At 39.3% G+C, this 15,589-nt stretch overlaps 1 protein-coding gene across 3 annotated transcripts in view; it reads left to right on the forward strand.

The window, feature by feature from the left end:
* The window catches only part of INPP5F (inositol polyphosphate-5-phosphatase F), a gene marked incomplete at both ends in the record, with an annotated part of 123,055 nt that overhangs the window by 90,466 nt on the left and 17,000 nt on the right, over positions 1 to 15,589 (forward strand). For all 3 annotated transcript variants that reach the window (XM_080694538.1, XM_080694539.1, XM_080694540.1), the window contains 6 exons: positions 408 to 475; positions 8,462 to 8,586; positions 10,423 to 10,500; positions 11,369 to 11,489; positions 12,659 to 12,787; positions 14,972 to 15,089. In XM_080694538.1, coding sequence (XP_080550664.1) covers positions 408 to 475; positions 8,462 to 8,586; positions 10,423 to 10,500; positions 11,369 to 11,489; positions 12,659 to 12,787; positions 14,972 to 15,089 — 639 coding nt within the window. The remainder of the gene's footprint in view (positions 1 to 407; positions 476 to 8,461; positions 8,587 to 10,422; positions 10,501 to 11,368; positions 11,490 to 12,658; positions 12,788 to 14,971; positions 15,090 to 15,589) is intronic.

The following is a 15,589-nucleotide window of genomic DNA, read 5'->3' on the forward strand; positions in this document are numbered from 1 at the left end:
AGCACTCAAATAGCTAAGTCATTGTAATCTTATTAGTTACTGAACAAGGTTGTTTTAAAAACTCTTACAATATATTTTTCTCCCAAAACTTGTAATCTTTGTGAGAATTCAATAAAACTTCAGTTTTTAAGGACTGTTTTAGAGGGAGCTTTGTGCACACGAAATCCTTGTGAGTACGAATATATAAATTCTAGAAGTCATGATTTCACAGTTGGTGCTTTCAGATATATTTTAATCTAGTCTTATTGGAAAGAAATCACAGGTCATTGGTTTAACATTTTATTTTAGACAGTTTAGACAGTTTAGGCTGTCAAATTATTTAAAAGTAAGAATAAAGATTAGAATAGACACTAGTTTTTGTCTTAAACATGGGAAGGAAAAATAGATTTTATATCACTTCTTTGTAGGTGAAAAGGAAACTGTTGCTTACTTCTGTGCCCATTTCGAAGAACAACTGAAAATTTACAAAAAACAGGTGGGCTTTGATATGTAGTAGTAAAATGTTCCTTCATATGTAGAATGACTATTTCTTTAAATTTCATGAAAATAGTGATGTAGTGTTTATAACTAAACAAAGTAGCATTTGTAATGAAATTACAACATTTGTATAAGCTAAGAATATCTTCAGTATTTAAGAAGAATCATGGAGTCAGCTATTTTAGGCTGTTTTAATATAAAGAGATTAGGCTGAGTATCAGTTAATTATTATAATCCAAGACGTATCTAGACTAAAAAATGAAGGACATTTCTTAGTACCACTCACAACTACCTCCTGACCATTTGATCTCTATCTTTCTGCATCTTTTTTCTCTGCCTGCCTTTGGTTTTAATATGTAAACCAAAACCAGTTGAAAACTACTAGGTGAACTACAGTAAGTTCAGTAATTTTGATACAAGATTAATATATATATTATATATAATATTCTGAGCCAGGAGTGGTGGCGCACATTTGAAATCCCAGTACTTAAGAGGCTGAGACAGGAGGATTGGGGTTCTCCGACAGCCTCAGTGACTTAATGAGGCCCTCTGCAACTTAGTGAGACCTTGTTCCAAAATAAAGAATAAAAAAATAGTGCTGGGGGTATAGCTCAGAGGTAGAATGCTCCAGGGTTCAATCCTCAGTACCGAAAAAAAAAAGGAAAGTAATACTTTTACTCACTAGCACTGACCAGTCTGAATGTGTAATGCCATGGGAGGTGTTTCTTTTATAGCAACAATAAATAATATTGAAAAAATAACCTAAAATATAATAAACATAGCTGGGTGTGGTGGCTCACGCTTGTAATCCCAGCATTCGGGAGGCTGAGACTGGAGGATTGTGGTTCGCGGACAGCCTCAGCTACTTAGTGAGGCCCTTCGCAACTCAGTGAGACCCTGTTTCAAAATAAAGAATAAAAAATTGGGCAGGGGGTGTAGCTTGGAGGTCAAATGCCTCTGGGTTCCAGCCCCAGCCCTGAAAAAAAAAATTATATATGTATATATATAAGATATAAAAATACTATATATATGGAGAAGAAAAAACAATTAATACTATATATATGGAGAAGAAAAAAACAATTATGGAAGAACATAAAAGCTTAACACTAAAAAAAAACAATAAAAAATGGGCAACAGAACTGAATAGATTTATTTCAAAATACAAATGGCCAACAAATATATGAAAATATGTTTAACTTCTTTAGCAATCAGGGAAATGCAAATTAAAACTACTGAAATTCTGATATTTTTTTTTTGGTGTGTGGTACTGGGGATGAAACCCAGGGGCATTTTATCTTCGGGCTACACCCCAGCCCTAATTTTTATTCTTAATTTTGAAATAGGGTCTCACTAAGTTGCAGAGGGCTAAGTAGCTGGGACTGGTTGTGAACCTGAGATCCTTCTGTCTCAGCCTCCCAAGTACTAGGATTACAAGCCTGAGCCCAGCTTGAGATCTATTTAACTTCAGTTAGAATGGCAGTCATCAGGAACACAGATAATAAAAATGCTGTGAAGAGCCAGGCATGGTGCTGCACACTTGCAATCCTAGGAAATGGGAGGCTGGGACAGCCTCTGTAACTTAGTGAGACCTTGTTTCCAAATAAAAATTCGAGCTGGATGTATATAGCTCAGAGGTTGAATGCTCCCGGGTTCAGTTGCTAACACCACACACACACAAACACACACAAACACACTCTCTCTCTCCCTCTCCCCTCTCCCCTCTCTCCCTCTTCCCCCTCCCCCAACCCTCTCTTGGTGAAGATGCAGGGAAATAGAAACTTTATTACACTGTTGGTAGGACTGCAAACTAGTAAAGCCCCTATGGAGGTTTCTCAGAAGATTGGAAATGGAACTACCCTTATGACCTAGCAGTAGCGCTCCTGTGCATCTTCAGAAAGGAAAAGAAATCAGAATATTATAATGATATTTGCATATCCATGCTCATAGCAGCACAGTTTACAGTAGCCAAATTATAGAACCATCCGTCAACAGATTAATTGATCACAAAACTTTGGTAGATACACACAGTGGAATTTTACTTGGCCATAAAGAACAAAATCATGTCATTTGCAGGAAAATGGATGAAACTTGAGAATGTTATACTAAGCGAGTACAGCCCATCTTAAAAAATGAGTACATGAGGCTGGGCGTGGTGGCACACGCTTGTAATCCCAGCATTTGGGAGGCTGAGGCAGGAGGATCACTATTTGCAGACAGCCTCAGCTACTTAGTGAGGCCCTCCGCAACTTAGTGAGACCTTATTTCACAGTAAAGAATAAAAACTAGGGTTGGAGATATAGTTTGGAGGTAGAATGCCCTGAGTTCCATCCCTAGTACTGTAAATAAATACATGAATGATAGAGAAAGAAAATAAATGAGTCGATGTATGTTTTCTCTTTCATGTGGAAGCTAGAGAAATACTCAGAAATAAGGACAACTTGAGATAGATGAGCAGAGACTCCAAAGGAGCAGCTGAGAGGGGTCAGAAAAGTGGGTGGGGACAAAGTCACAAAGAATGTGAGAGTTGGAATAATGCCGTAAATACATACGAAGTTATCGTTTCCAATCTCAAAGTGGGGCCTGAGGGAGAAGGGGGAGACCTGGTGGGGAACACCAAGAGCTCTATGCATGTGCTTTTCTCACAGTCTATATCCCAATATGATGTAAAATTGCAGTGCACCAAATAAGAAATAAAAAGAAAATCTTTATTTAAAATATTAATATACTATTATAACTGTTAATGTGTCATTTATTAAAACTTTATTAAAAATTTTTTTCTGGGCTGAGTATGGTGGCACACACTTGTAATACCCGCACTTGGGAGGCTGAGACAGGAGGATCATGCAGGTTCAAAACCAGACTTCACTGGCTTAAGAGACCCTGTTTCCAAAATATATATATATATATATACATATAATAGGTCTGAGAGTGTAGCCCGGAGGTAGAAGGCCCCTGGGTTCCATCCCCAGTACCACCCCCCCAAAAAAAAAATTTTTTTTTCTGGCACTGGGGATGAAACCCAGGGACATTCTACCTCCAAGCTACACCCCCAGCCTTTTTTTGAAACAGGGTCTCACTAGGTTGATGAGAGTCTACTTGATGAGGCTGTCCTTGAACCTGTGATCCTCCTGACTCAGCCTCTCAAGTATTGGGATTACAGACATGCACCACCATGTCTGACTTCTATTAAAATTTTATAGGACTTAAACGCACTATTCGTAATGAAAAGAGTTGATAGATTTTATTTATTTATTTATTTATTTTTAAAAAAGAACTATGTTCAAGGCCAGGCGAGGTGGCACACACTTGTAATCTCAGCACTTGGGAGGCTGAGACAGGAGGATTGCGCAGATTCAAAGCCAGCCTCAGCTACTTAGTGAGGCTCTCAGCAACTAAGTGAGACCCTATTTCCAAATAAAATATAAAATAGGTCTGGGAGTGTAGCCTGTGGATAGAAAGCCCTGGTTTCCATCTTCAGTAACACACACACACACACACACACACACACACACACACACACACACACACACAGAATTAAGTTCATTAAAAGGCACCATTAGCGAATGCAAAGGAAATTCACAAGATGGAAGAAATATTTAAGAATTTTCAATGCATATATGACAGAGGTCTCATATCTGTTGCCTGTTTAAAAGCTTCTCTAAACCCATTAAAAAAGATGTACAATCTAAAAGAAACCTGAGCAAAAGATATGGCCCACACCTGTAATCCCAGTACTTGGGAAGCTGAAACAGGAGAATTGCAGGTTCAAGGCTAGCTTTAGCAATTTAGTAAGGCCCTCAGCAGCTTAGCAAGACCTTGTTTCAAAACAAAAAGTAGAAAGGGCTGGAGGTATAGCACAGAGGTAGAGTACCCCTGAATTCAATTCTCAGTATGAAGAAAAAAAATTGAACAGATTCTTTATACAAATGGAAGATTCTTTATACAGGAAGTCAAAAATCATGAAAAGGTGTTCTATTTCATTAATCATCAGTGTAATATAAATTAAAACCCCAACTTATGCACCAGAGTGGCTAACGTAAAAGATAGGAAATGCCAAGTTTTAGTAAGGATGTGGAGTAACCAGAACTCAAATAGAAAAAAATTAACTCTACCTAAGAGAAACGTGTTCATCTAAGGAGTCATATGCAAGAACATTCATTGCAGCATAACAATCTAATTGTTTATTAAGAGGATGATAGCTAGCCAAAGTACAACACTTATCAATATTTAATACAAATGTTTAAAAAGAATGAGGTAGATCTATGTGTACTAACAGAAAAAATCTTAAAGTCACATTGTGAGGCCGGGCGTGGTGGCACATGCCTGTAATCCCCGTGCTTGGGAGGCTGAGACAGGAGGATCACACAGGTACGAAGCCAGCCTCATCAGCTACTTACTGAGGCTCTCAGCAACTTAGTGAGATCTTGTTTTCAAATAAAAATATAAAATAGGTCTGGGAGTATAGCTCAGAGGTAGAAAGCCTCTGGGTTCCATCCCCAGTACCACCACCAAAAAAAAAAGTCACATTGTGGAGAAAGAAGAGGAAAAACTATGGCAACATATGATATGATTACCATTTTTATTTTTATTTATTTATTTATTTTTGGTGGTACTGGGGATGGAACCCAGGGGTCTTCTACTCCAGGATACTGGGATTACAAGCTTACATCACCATACCCTGCTGATTACCAATTTTAAAATCCCACAAAACAAAATTATGTCTTGACTACATATATGTAGTTTTCGTCCATCTGTTATATCCACCTGATAACAAGTGCTGCCCCCAAGGAAGTCAAGAAAGAATTGGCCTTATTCTACATTTGCTTTCCTCATAATGTAGCAAATTCATTTACCAGCAATATGTATAATTTTAAGTAACATTACAAAGAATGAGCCATATTTTAAATATAACTCACAATTATAAAAATGATGTGATACACCGAGGTGTGTAAGCAGAGGAAATAACCTGTCCCCACACGCATCCCTGCTCCCTGTTGACTTTCACACCAATTTTAAAGGTGTTTGTATTGACCAGACACTTCTGATTGCCTACAGTGCCCGCACAGTGTCCGTTCATCCACCTCCTTCTTCTGGATAATTGCTTTCTGGGGTGATGGGCCGACAGTCGGTCTTTCTCGGTGTGGTGGTACCATTACTCTTGCTAGTGATTGGTTGAGGCATTAGGCGTGTGTGTTCATTGGCAGTTTTAGCCAGTGAAGTATGATGTGAGAAGTCGCCCGGGAAACTGCTGGAGAAAGGTGTTTTGCTCTAGTAAAAAGATATATAGGAACCAACAGTCGCTCTGTGATTGTCGTGTCTGGATTTGATGTGGAATTGCTGCCCCCATCTCAGGACTGAACGGAAGCTTAACCAAAACGCTGAAAGGATAAAAGAGGTGAAAAGAGTGCTGCATGGTGGCCCACGGTCGTACCCAGGCACTTGGGAAGCTGAGGCGGGAGGACCACAAGTTGGAGGTCAGCTTCAGCAATTTAGGGAGACCCTGCGTCAAAAAAAATTAGGAAATAAATAAAACAGGAGGTGGATGCAGCTTACTGGTAAAGTATCCTGGAGCAAAACCCAGTAATGGGGCGATGGGGTGGAAAGGACCAGTGTGCTTAATGTTATTGGGAACCATTGAAGTCACCAATCTGGAACCATGCTACTTCCAGACTTTGTTCCAAACCTGAGTCAGTGATTTGTAGTTTGCAGCAGAAAACACATTATTCACACATTTATGCTCACTATTCAAAGGGGTGATATACTATGTATAATATTCTGCAACTGTTTTCACTTAAGATCATGTCTCTCTTGGTGGACCTTTATTTATTTTATTTTATTTTATTTTATTTTTGGTGGTACTGGGGTTCCTAGAAGCCCTTCTACCTCCGGGCTACACTCCCAGACCTATTTTTGCATTTTTATTTGGAAACAGGGTCTCCTAAGCCAGCGCGCGGGGCTAGCTTCGAACCTGCGCGATCCTCCTGTCTCTGCCTCCCAAGCACGGGGATTACAAGCGTGCGCCACCACGCCCGGCCTTGGTGGACCTTTAGAGTGTATATTATTAAAAATCTCCAGCCGGGCATGGTGGCGCACGCTTGTAATCCCCGTGCTTGGGAGGCTGAGACAGGAGGATCGCGCAGGTTCGAAGCCAGCCTCAGCTACTTAGTGAGGCTCTCAGCAACTTAGTGAGACCCTGTTTCCAAATAAAAAATATAAAATGGGTCTGGGAGTATAGCCCAGAGGTAGAAAGCCTCTGGGTTCCCCCCCCCCAGTACCACCAAAAAATAGATAGATAGATAGATAAATAAATAAATATCTCCAGAAAACAACTTTTTTATATTTTGGGATACTTGTATATTTTATTTTTATTATTTATTTACTTACTTACTTACTTACTTACTTACTTACTTTTGGTGGTACTGGGGTTCCTGGAAGCCCTTCTATCTCCGGGCTATGCTCCCAGACCTATTTTTATACTTTTTTTATTTGGAAACAAGGTCTCTTAAGCGAGCACGGCTGGCTTAGAACCTGCGTGATCCTCCTGTCTCCGCCTCCCAAGTGCAGGGATTATAAGTGTGCGCCACCACACCGGCTACTTATATATTTTATAGAATAAATTTCTGGAAGTGAAATTGCAGGATCAAACAATATATGCTTAAAGTCGATACCTACCACTTTGTTGCTCCCAGAAGGACCACATCAGTTCAAACTCCCTGCAACAGTAGGAGCCAGTGTTTGTATCTTCACATTCACCAATGCTCTTTAGTATTCACATTTATATATATGTAATACATATGTAAAAACTAGTTTTCTATTTTAAATTTCCATTTCATTGATTATTAGCAAAGGCTTAGATTCATGTTTATTGGCTATTTATATATTTTCTTGTATGGATTTACTCATTTTTTCTTTATTGGATTTATAGCACGCTTTATATATTACTGGTTTTTCTGTTGCAGATAAATTTTCCAGGTAGGTTTTTTTTTTTTTTAATTTTGGTGCTGGGGATTTTACCGAGGAGCATACTACCTCTGAGCTACACTCTCAGTGTATTTTTCATTTTGAAACAGCCTCACTAAGTTGCTGAGGCTGGCCGCAAACTTGTCATCCTCCTGTCTCAGTTGCTCAAGTACTGGGATCACAGGGGTGTCACCACACCACACTCAGGTTTTTAAATTTTCTTATTAGTTTTTGCCTTTTCTTATCCTAGCACAGAGGTTTAAATTTTTTATGTGATTGCATCTGCCCATCTTTTTCTTTATGCCCTTTTGTTTTATGTTGTCATATCCCAACTTAAATTATGGAAACAACTTCTTGAAGAAACGCATTTAGGTAATTAATGGACCTAGAATTTATTTTGTGTAATGGTATTTAGGAAGCTAATGTAAGCTTTCTCTTCTCTATGTATAAATTATCCCAGTTCCATTGAGAGTCGTCCGTATTTGCTAAGAGTGGTATGGGTCTTCGATCACTCAGTGGACTAGGTCTCTGTCTAGGCCATCAATCCTGTTCTGCCTAGTCACTTACCTGTTTCTACACTAGCTCTACAATTTCAGTTGCTATATGGAATATATTTTGCTCTTCAATGGGACAAGTCACCTTTATTATAAGTTCTGAATTTTTTTTCATATACTTATTTCCAGATGAACTTAAGGTAACTTGTCAAGTACATCAGAAGGTCCTGGTGAAATTTGATTGAGTTACTCTAGATATTTAAAATATTTAATGTTAAAAATGCCATATTTTAATTGCTGTGTATTCTAATTGGTCATTGCAAATGTATAGAAAATCTATATAATGTCAGTAACAATTCTTATTAACTTAAACTTATGTAATAAATGAAGTTTTAGTTTTATAGGAAAAATGATGCCTTGAGTGGAATAATTGTTAAGCATGGCTATAAAAAATGCAATTCCAAATAAATCATTAAAAATCACATTATGAGTCTAGAATCTAATTAATCTTATTTTTTCTTTCTCAACAGGTTATTATTAACTTGGTAGATCAGGCAGGAAGAGAGAAAGTTATTGGTGATGCTTACTTGAAGCAAGTGCTGCTTTTTAACAACTCACACCTCACTTATGTTTCCTTTGACTTCCATGAGCACTGGTAAGGTGGCTCCTGAGATGGCTTTCAGTGTTTGTCAAAGATGCTGCCATAGGGACCTTTTCTCATCTCTTTACTGGGAAGAAAAATTTCTTCTCACTATTAGAAAGGGAAAGTGTAAAGCCGGGCATGGTGGTGCACACTTGTAATCCCCGCACTTGGGAGGCTGAGACAGGAAGATCGCACAGGTTTGAAGCCAGCCTCAGCTACTTAGTGAGGCTCTCAGGAACTTAGTGAGACCCTGTTTCCAAATAAAGTATGAAATAGGTCTGGGAGTATAGCCCGGAGGTAGAAAGTCCCTGGGTTCCGCCCCTAGTACCACAAAAAAAAAAAAAGGGAAAGAGTATCATTTCCATAATTAGTTTTCATTTTCATGTGGCCCTTACTTTCTCTATAATTTGAGCTCATTGCTCCGTTCCAAATGACTTAGAGATGTGGAGTTCCATTGTTCCTTTTGATCACACCAGTTAAAGAACTTAAGGAGTATTTTTGTGTTTGGGTCTGAGTCTTGCAGAAGTAATGGGGCTTCTTTTACAAGAATTCTGCTGGCTCATCTTCATATTGTATTAGTGACACTTCTGTCCTGTGGATTAATGTCACAAGAGTTTGTTCTGAAAAAATAAGTTGGTAAATTATGTTGAAGGTTCCTTTAATGTGTGTGTGTATATATATATATATATATATATATATATTTTTATATATTCTTTTTTGTGTGTGTGTGTGGTACTGGGGGTGGAACCCAGGGGCTTTTCTACCTCTGGGCCTTACTCCCAGACCTATTTCATACTTTATTTGGAAACAGGGTCTCACTAAGTTCCTGACAGCCTCACTAAGTAGCTGAGCCTGGCTTCGAACCTGCGCGATCCTCCTGTCTCAGCCTCCCAAGTGCTGGGATTACAAGCATGTGCCACCACGCCCGGCTTAACATGTATATTTTGAACGCCAGGTTCTTATGCCACAAAACTGGCTTTAGCCTCAGTTAAGTTGCCTAGATATTGAATATTTGATGGGGAGGGAAGCTTTTCATACATGTAATATGTCTTAACATACTGAGTGTGCTTTCGTAATACAGATTAGTTATAAACAGTTACACAATTGTCTATATAATGTGTGGTAGCACTAACACATACCTAGAATAACAGTTGTTTTTAACTTTTGTAAGTTATCTCAAATTATATCTTAAGGAGTGTGTGTGTGTGTGTGTGTGTGTGTGTGTGTGTGTGTGTGTGTTTGTTTCTGGGGGTAGAATCCAGGCCCTTGTGCATACTGGGCCAGTACATTACCATTGAGCCCTCATATCTTAAGTAAGTTTAAAAATAATTCTATTGTCGCCGGGCGTGGTGGCGCACGCTTGTAATCCCCGCGCTTGGGAGGCAGAGACAGGAGGATCGCACAGGTTTGAAGCCAGCCCCGCCCTAGCTTAGGAGACCCTGTTTCCAAATAAAAATGTAAAAATAGGTCTGGGAGTGTAGCCCGGAGGCAGAAGGGCTTCCAGGAACCCCAGTACCACCAAAAGAAAAAAAAATAATAGTTCTATTGTAAACGCTGGGTGTGATGGCGCACACTTGTAATCCCAGCATTCAGGAGGCGGAGACCAGAGGATCATGGTTCGTGGACAGTCTCAGCTACTTAGTGAGGCCCTTTGCAAGTCAGTGAGACCCTGTTTCAAAAAATAAAAAGACTAAGAAATAGGGCTGGGGATATAGCTCAGAGGTAGAATGCCCCTGGATTTCATCCTCAGTACCACACACACACACACACACACACACACACACACACACACACAAATTCTATTGTAATATTCAAGAATATTTTTCTTTCTTTTGCCATGAATTTTAGCCGAGGAATGAAGTTTGAGAATGTTCAAACCCTGACAGATGCCGTTCAAGATATTATTCTTGACATGAAATGGTGTTGGTAGGTATGAAGTCATTCTGAAAGACTTTGGGTCTGTAAATGTGTTTGTCTAGTCAGCTAAGATTTAAATAATAGCAACATGTGGAGAAAGCATTTTTTGTTTGTTTATTTGTTTGTTGTTTTGCTTCCCAATTTCTGTTCTTTTCAAGACAGTGCCAGTGGTCATTATGCAGGGTTAGCTTTGACCCAGGGAACAGGTGTCAGGTGGCTGGGCAGAATGAAGTGAAATGTTCTGCTCTGTGAGGACATCAGCCTATTCCTTCTCAGGCTCTGTGGCGTACATCTTCTCATTCTGCATCTATAACATGGGAAAGGGGATTTAGAGGTGCTCAGTTTTCAGGCACTTCAAAATTAACAGACATGGAAAATGACTCTCGGAGGATAAGAGGTAGATGTAGGAGGAAAAATTGGGACAGGCGGGAACATTCGATTAGATTTTAAGAGTACACAGGCAACCAGAGAAATTAGAGGCACAAGGCCTGCTGCATGGCTCCTCACCCGGCGGTACAGTGGGTTAACCCTTCAGGGACGTGCGTTTCTACTTTGAGTAAAAAAAAAAAAAAAGTGCAACAAGGTGGTCTTTAAAATGCTTTCTCTTTTATAAAAGTACATGGGAAAAGCATAGCCTGAAATTGTGCCAGCTCTGTCTCATAGTTGTATTACTTGAGGCAGACCATTCTTTCTGCACCTGGGTTTTATTTGCTAAAATGTATATAATAATATCTTCATTGCCAAGTTTTTGTGTATAACAACAATGTCTATAAAGGACTCAGTAATACTTATAGTCCAAGTAAGTTGCTAGCTCATGCTACTGTGCTTATTGAATAATTCACAGATTATAAAAGAATTTCACACTGTTTTTACAAAGGGTTGATCAAGCTGGGGTAATCTGTAAACAAGAAGGGATTTTTCGAGTTAATTGCATGGACTGCCTGGATCGGACCAATGTGGTTCAAGCTGCCATCGCACGAATAGTCATGGAGCAGCAGGTAATTTGGCGTCCATTTAATTCTAAGTATTAATTTTAAGTATTTTTATGTGTAAATAGTGAAGATTTCCCTTCCTTCTTCCTTTCCTTTTTTTTTTTTTTTTTTTTTGTGGTGCTGGGGATTGAACCCAGGCCTTGCACATGCTAGGCAAGTACTCTGCCACTGAGCTATATCTCCAGCTCTAGTGAAAATTGTTTTTCAAATTTCAAGTGTTCTATGGAGCATTTATAGCATACCAACATCCTTGTTGCATTAAAACCTCAAAAGTACAATCTTCACTAGAAATGAGTTGACCAAAATGTCTGTCTTTGCACCCCAACCCTGTGGGTGGCAGCTGCTTCCTTCATTTTCCGTCTTGTCTGTTGCCAGTGTTCCATTTTAGATCTTTCAGTCCTCTAACATCTCGATAACAAAGTTTCTGTACTAAATTCCCAAAGCGAGCCACGTGTGATGGCACACACCTGTAACCAGCTACTTAGGCGGCTGAGGCAGGGGAATTACAAGTTAGAGGATTCATTCCTAGTACCATAGGAGATCAACTCATTCTCATAGTAGAAATACCTAGGATTGTTTCTGAATTTTTGTGTTTAGTTTTCCTGGTAGACTTAGTGATTATTCGTTGAGGACATGAATCTATTCCTCTAATGTAGTTTTTAAAGAGAGAGGCTTTTGAATTTAAGTCCTGGCCCGACCACATGTTAAGTGTTGAACGTATCATAGAATGTAACCTCTCCAAACCTCAGTGTTTCACTTTTAAAATGGGGGTGATAAGAGTATTGATCTCAAAGGGCAGTGTGACGAGCAAACCCTAGGGAAGGTTCTAAGAGCTTTTTTTTTTTTCCCTGTCAGTACTGGGGGTGGAACTCAGGGGCATTCTACCTCCGAGCTACATCCCCAGCCCAATTTTTTTCACTAAGTTTAGCTGAGAGTAGCTACGAACCTGCGATCATCTAGTCTCGGCCTCCCAAGTACTAGGATTATAAGAGTATGCCATGACGCCTGGCTATAAAGCTGTGTTTTAGCAGAGTTTTATTTTAAAAATTCTGGGATCACCATTTTTAAAATCTAGGGGTCCTAATTGTATGTCATTATGTTTCCTTTTTCTACAGTATACGTTTTATGCTTTGTTTTCCTGGCTCATGTATAATCTACCAATATGTTCATTTTAGCTGAAAAAATTAGGTGTGATGCCCCCGGAGCAGCCACTACCTGTGAAATGTAATCGAATCTACCAGATAATGTGGGCTAACAATGGTGACTCCATTAGCAGACAGTATGCTGGGACAGCTGCTCTGAAGGTAAACACACATCGAGCATTTTGGGTCATTCTGTGAGACTGTGCTTAAAACCAGTTTTGTTTCTGAGAGCAAGGCACCTGGACTATGGCAGGTAGGTATGTAGTCTGCTCCTTCCTGAGATGTCTGCATTGCAGAGTAGCCCATTTCAGTTCCTGCAGGCCAGGCAGTGTGACTCAAGCAGGCGACTACCAGATCCGAGAGAGGTGGGTATGAGGACCTGTGGAGACGTCTGTGCCGTCTCTGGAAGGGACCACTCGCTGTCCCCTGGGAGGCCCCAGGTTGCCTTCTCTTTCTTTTTCAAAGGAGTCTGAAAACCTAGAATTTTATGTGAATAGGTTTTTAAAACTGTGTACAGATAAAATGCAAGAGTTGGGTATGGTGGTAGATACCTGTAATCCCAGTACTTGGAAGGCTGAGATAGGAGGATCTCAGTTTTAAAGCCACACTCAGCAACTTAGTGAGACACTGTTTCAAAATAAACCGTTTATTTTATTTTATTTATTTATTTTGGTACTAAGGATTGAACCTAGGGGAATACTACCTTTGAATTATACCCTCAGCCTTTTTCTTTTTTTAAACAGGGTCTTACTATGTGCTTAGGACCTTGCTAAATTTTTTAGGCTGTCCTCAAACCTGCAATCCCTCCTGTCTCAGCCTCCTAAGTACTAGGATTACAAGCCTGCATGCTACCACACCTGGCTACTATTTTATTTTGAAACAGAGTCTCGCTAAGTTGCCAAGGGACCTAGCTAAAGTACTGAGGCTGGCTTCGAAACTGTAGTCCTCCTATCTCAGATTCCTAAGTACTTGGATTACAGGTGTGTGCCACTATATCAAGCTTTAAAAAAAAATGTTTATAAAGGGGGCTGGGCTGGGCATGGAGCTGAGACAAGAGGATCAGAGGTTTGGGGCCAGAGTCAGTTATCTAGCAAAATCTTGTTTCAAAGTAAAAATAAAAAATAGAATGGGCCTGGGGGTGTAGCTCAGAGGTAGAATGCCCCTAGGTTCAGTCTGCAGTACTAAAAAAGGGGTGGGCTGGAGTGTAGCTTGAAAGTAGAATGCTCCTAGCTTCAATCCTTAGTCACCTCTGAAACGAAGGAAGAAAGGAAGAGAGAAAGAAAGGGAGGAAGCAAGAAAGAAGAGAGAAAGAGAAAGGAACAGGAAGAGAAAAAACTGTCTCCTGGCTGGACTTGATAGGTGTGTTTTGTAGGAAGGTGCTGAAACTTGAACCCATAAGTGTTCTACTTCTGAGCCTTATTCCCAGCCCTACTTCATTTTTATTTTTAATTTTTTTTTTTTTTGTGGTATGGGGGATTGAATCCAGGAACATTCTACCTCTGAGCTATACCCCTAGCCCTTTTTATTTATTCATTCATCCATTTATTATTTTTATTTATCTTATTTTTGTGTGGTACTAGGGATTGAACCTTTGAGCTATACCCCAGCTGTATTTTATTTATTTATTTATTTATTTATTTATTTATTTATTCATTTTTTTGTGGTCCTGGGGGTGGAATATAGGGGTCTTCTACCTCTGGGATATAACTCTAGCCCTATTATATTTTTTATTTGGAAATAGAATCTTGCTAAATTGCTGAGCGCCTCACTAAATTGCTGAGGCTGCCCTTGAACCTTCAATCCTATTGTCTCAGCCCCCAAAGTACTGGGATTACAAGTGTGTGCCACTATGCCTGGCTTATTTTTATTTTGAAACAGTGTCTCACTAAGTTAAGGCTGTCCTTGAACCTGTGGTCCTCCTATCTCAACTTCTCAAGTACTGGGATTACAAGCATGTGCCACCATGCCCTGCTGTTTTTTTGTTTTAAAACAGGGTCTTACTCAGTTGCTGAGTCTTACTACATTGCTAAGCTGTCCTTGTCTTGGTTTTCTGTTATTTTTATTTTGAAATAGGATTTTGCTAAGTTACTGTGTGCTGGCCTTAAACCTATCATCCTTCTGTCTTAGCTTTCCAACTACAATTGGGGACTACACTATTTGGGAACTCTTAAAGTTAGGATCTTTTGTTGCTGTTGTTGTTCTTTTTGGTACTGGGGCTTGAGTAAAGTCATGATTTGGAAATTATAGAAGTCTGTAGAGTTGTAGTCTTGAACTAAAAGCTCAAAATTAATTTTAAGGATATTCTTCTGTGTGTCTACATTGTCAAAATGACTTTTTATTTGACAGGGTGACTTTACAAGGACAGGAGAAAGGAAGTTAGCAGGAGTTATGAAAGACGGAGTGAACTCAGCAAATAGATATTACCTGAATCGTTTTAAGGATGCTTATAGGCAAGCTGTTATAGGTAAGGAATATAAATGCTTTTCTTTCCTCAAAATTTTTATTCCTTCTGTGACTAAAATTTTACAGGAACTGACTTCATTAAAATAACTCGTGTTTTATAATATACTTCTGTTTCAGTATTGAGTATCTTATGCAATAAATCTAATTTTTGCAAGATGAGAATTTGACAAGGAGTCTTGGCTGGCGCAACCCAAAGCAACCATCTTCTGGAGTAGGGAATAAAGTTTCTTAAAACTTCAGTAACCAAAACCATCATATTATATTTGGTTTCCTATTACTCAAGGCTCAGTGATGTAAACAGATGGTTTTCTTATCCTGAAAGCCATCTATTACATGTTTTTGTTGAGGACAGATAAACCATCTTTTTTTTTTTTGCAGTACTGGGGATGGAACCCAGTAGCATTCTTCCTCTGAGCCACACTCCCAGCCCTATTTTTTTATTCTTTATTTTGAAATCAGGTCTCACTAAATTGCAAAGGGCCTCACTAAGTAGCTAAGGCT

The sequence above is a fragment of the Muscardinus avellanarius genome, assembly GCF_963383645.1.
Source record: "Muscardinus avellanarius genome assembly, chromosome: 4".
In the NCBI taxonomy this organism is placed as follows: Eukaryota; Metazoa; Chordata; class Mammalia; order Rodentia; family Gliridae; genus Muscardinus; species Muscardinus avellanarius.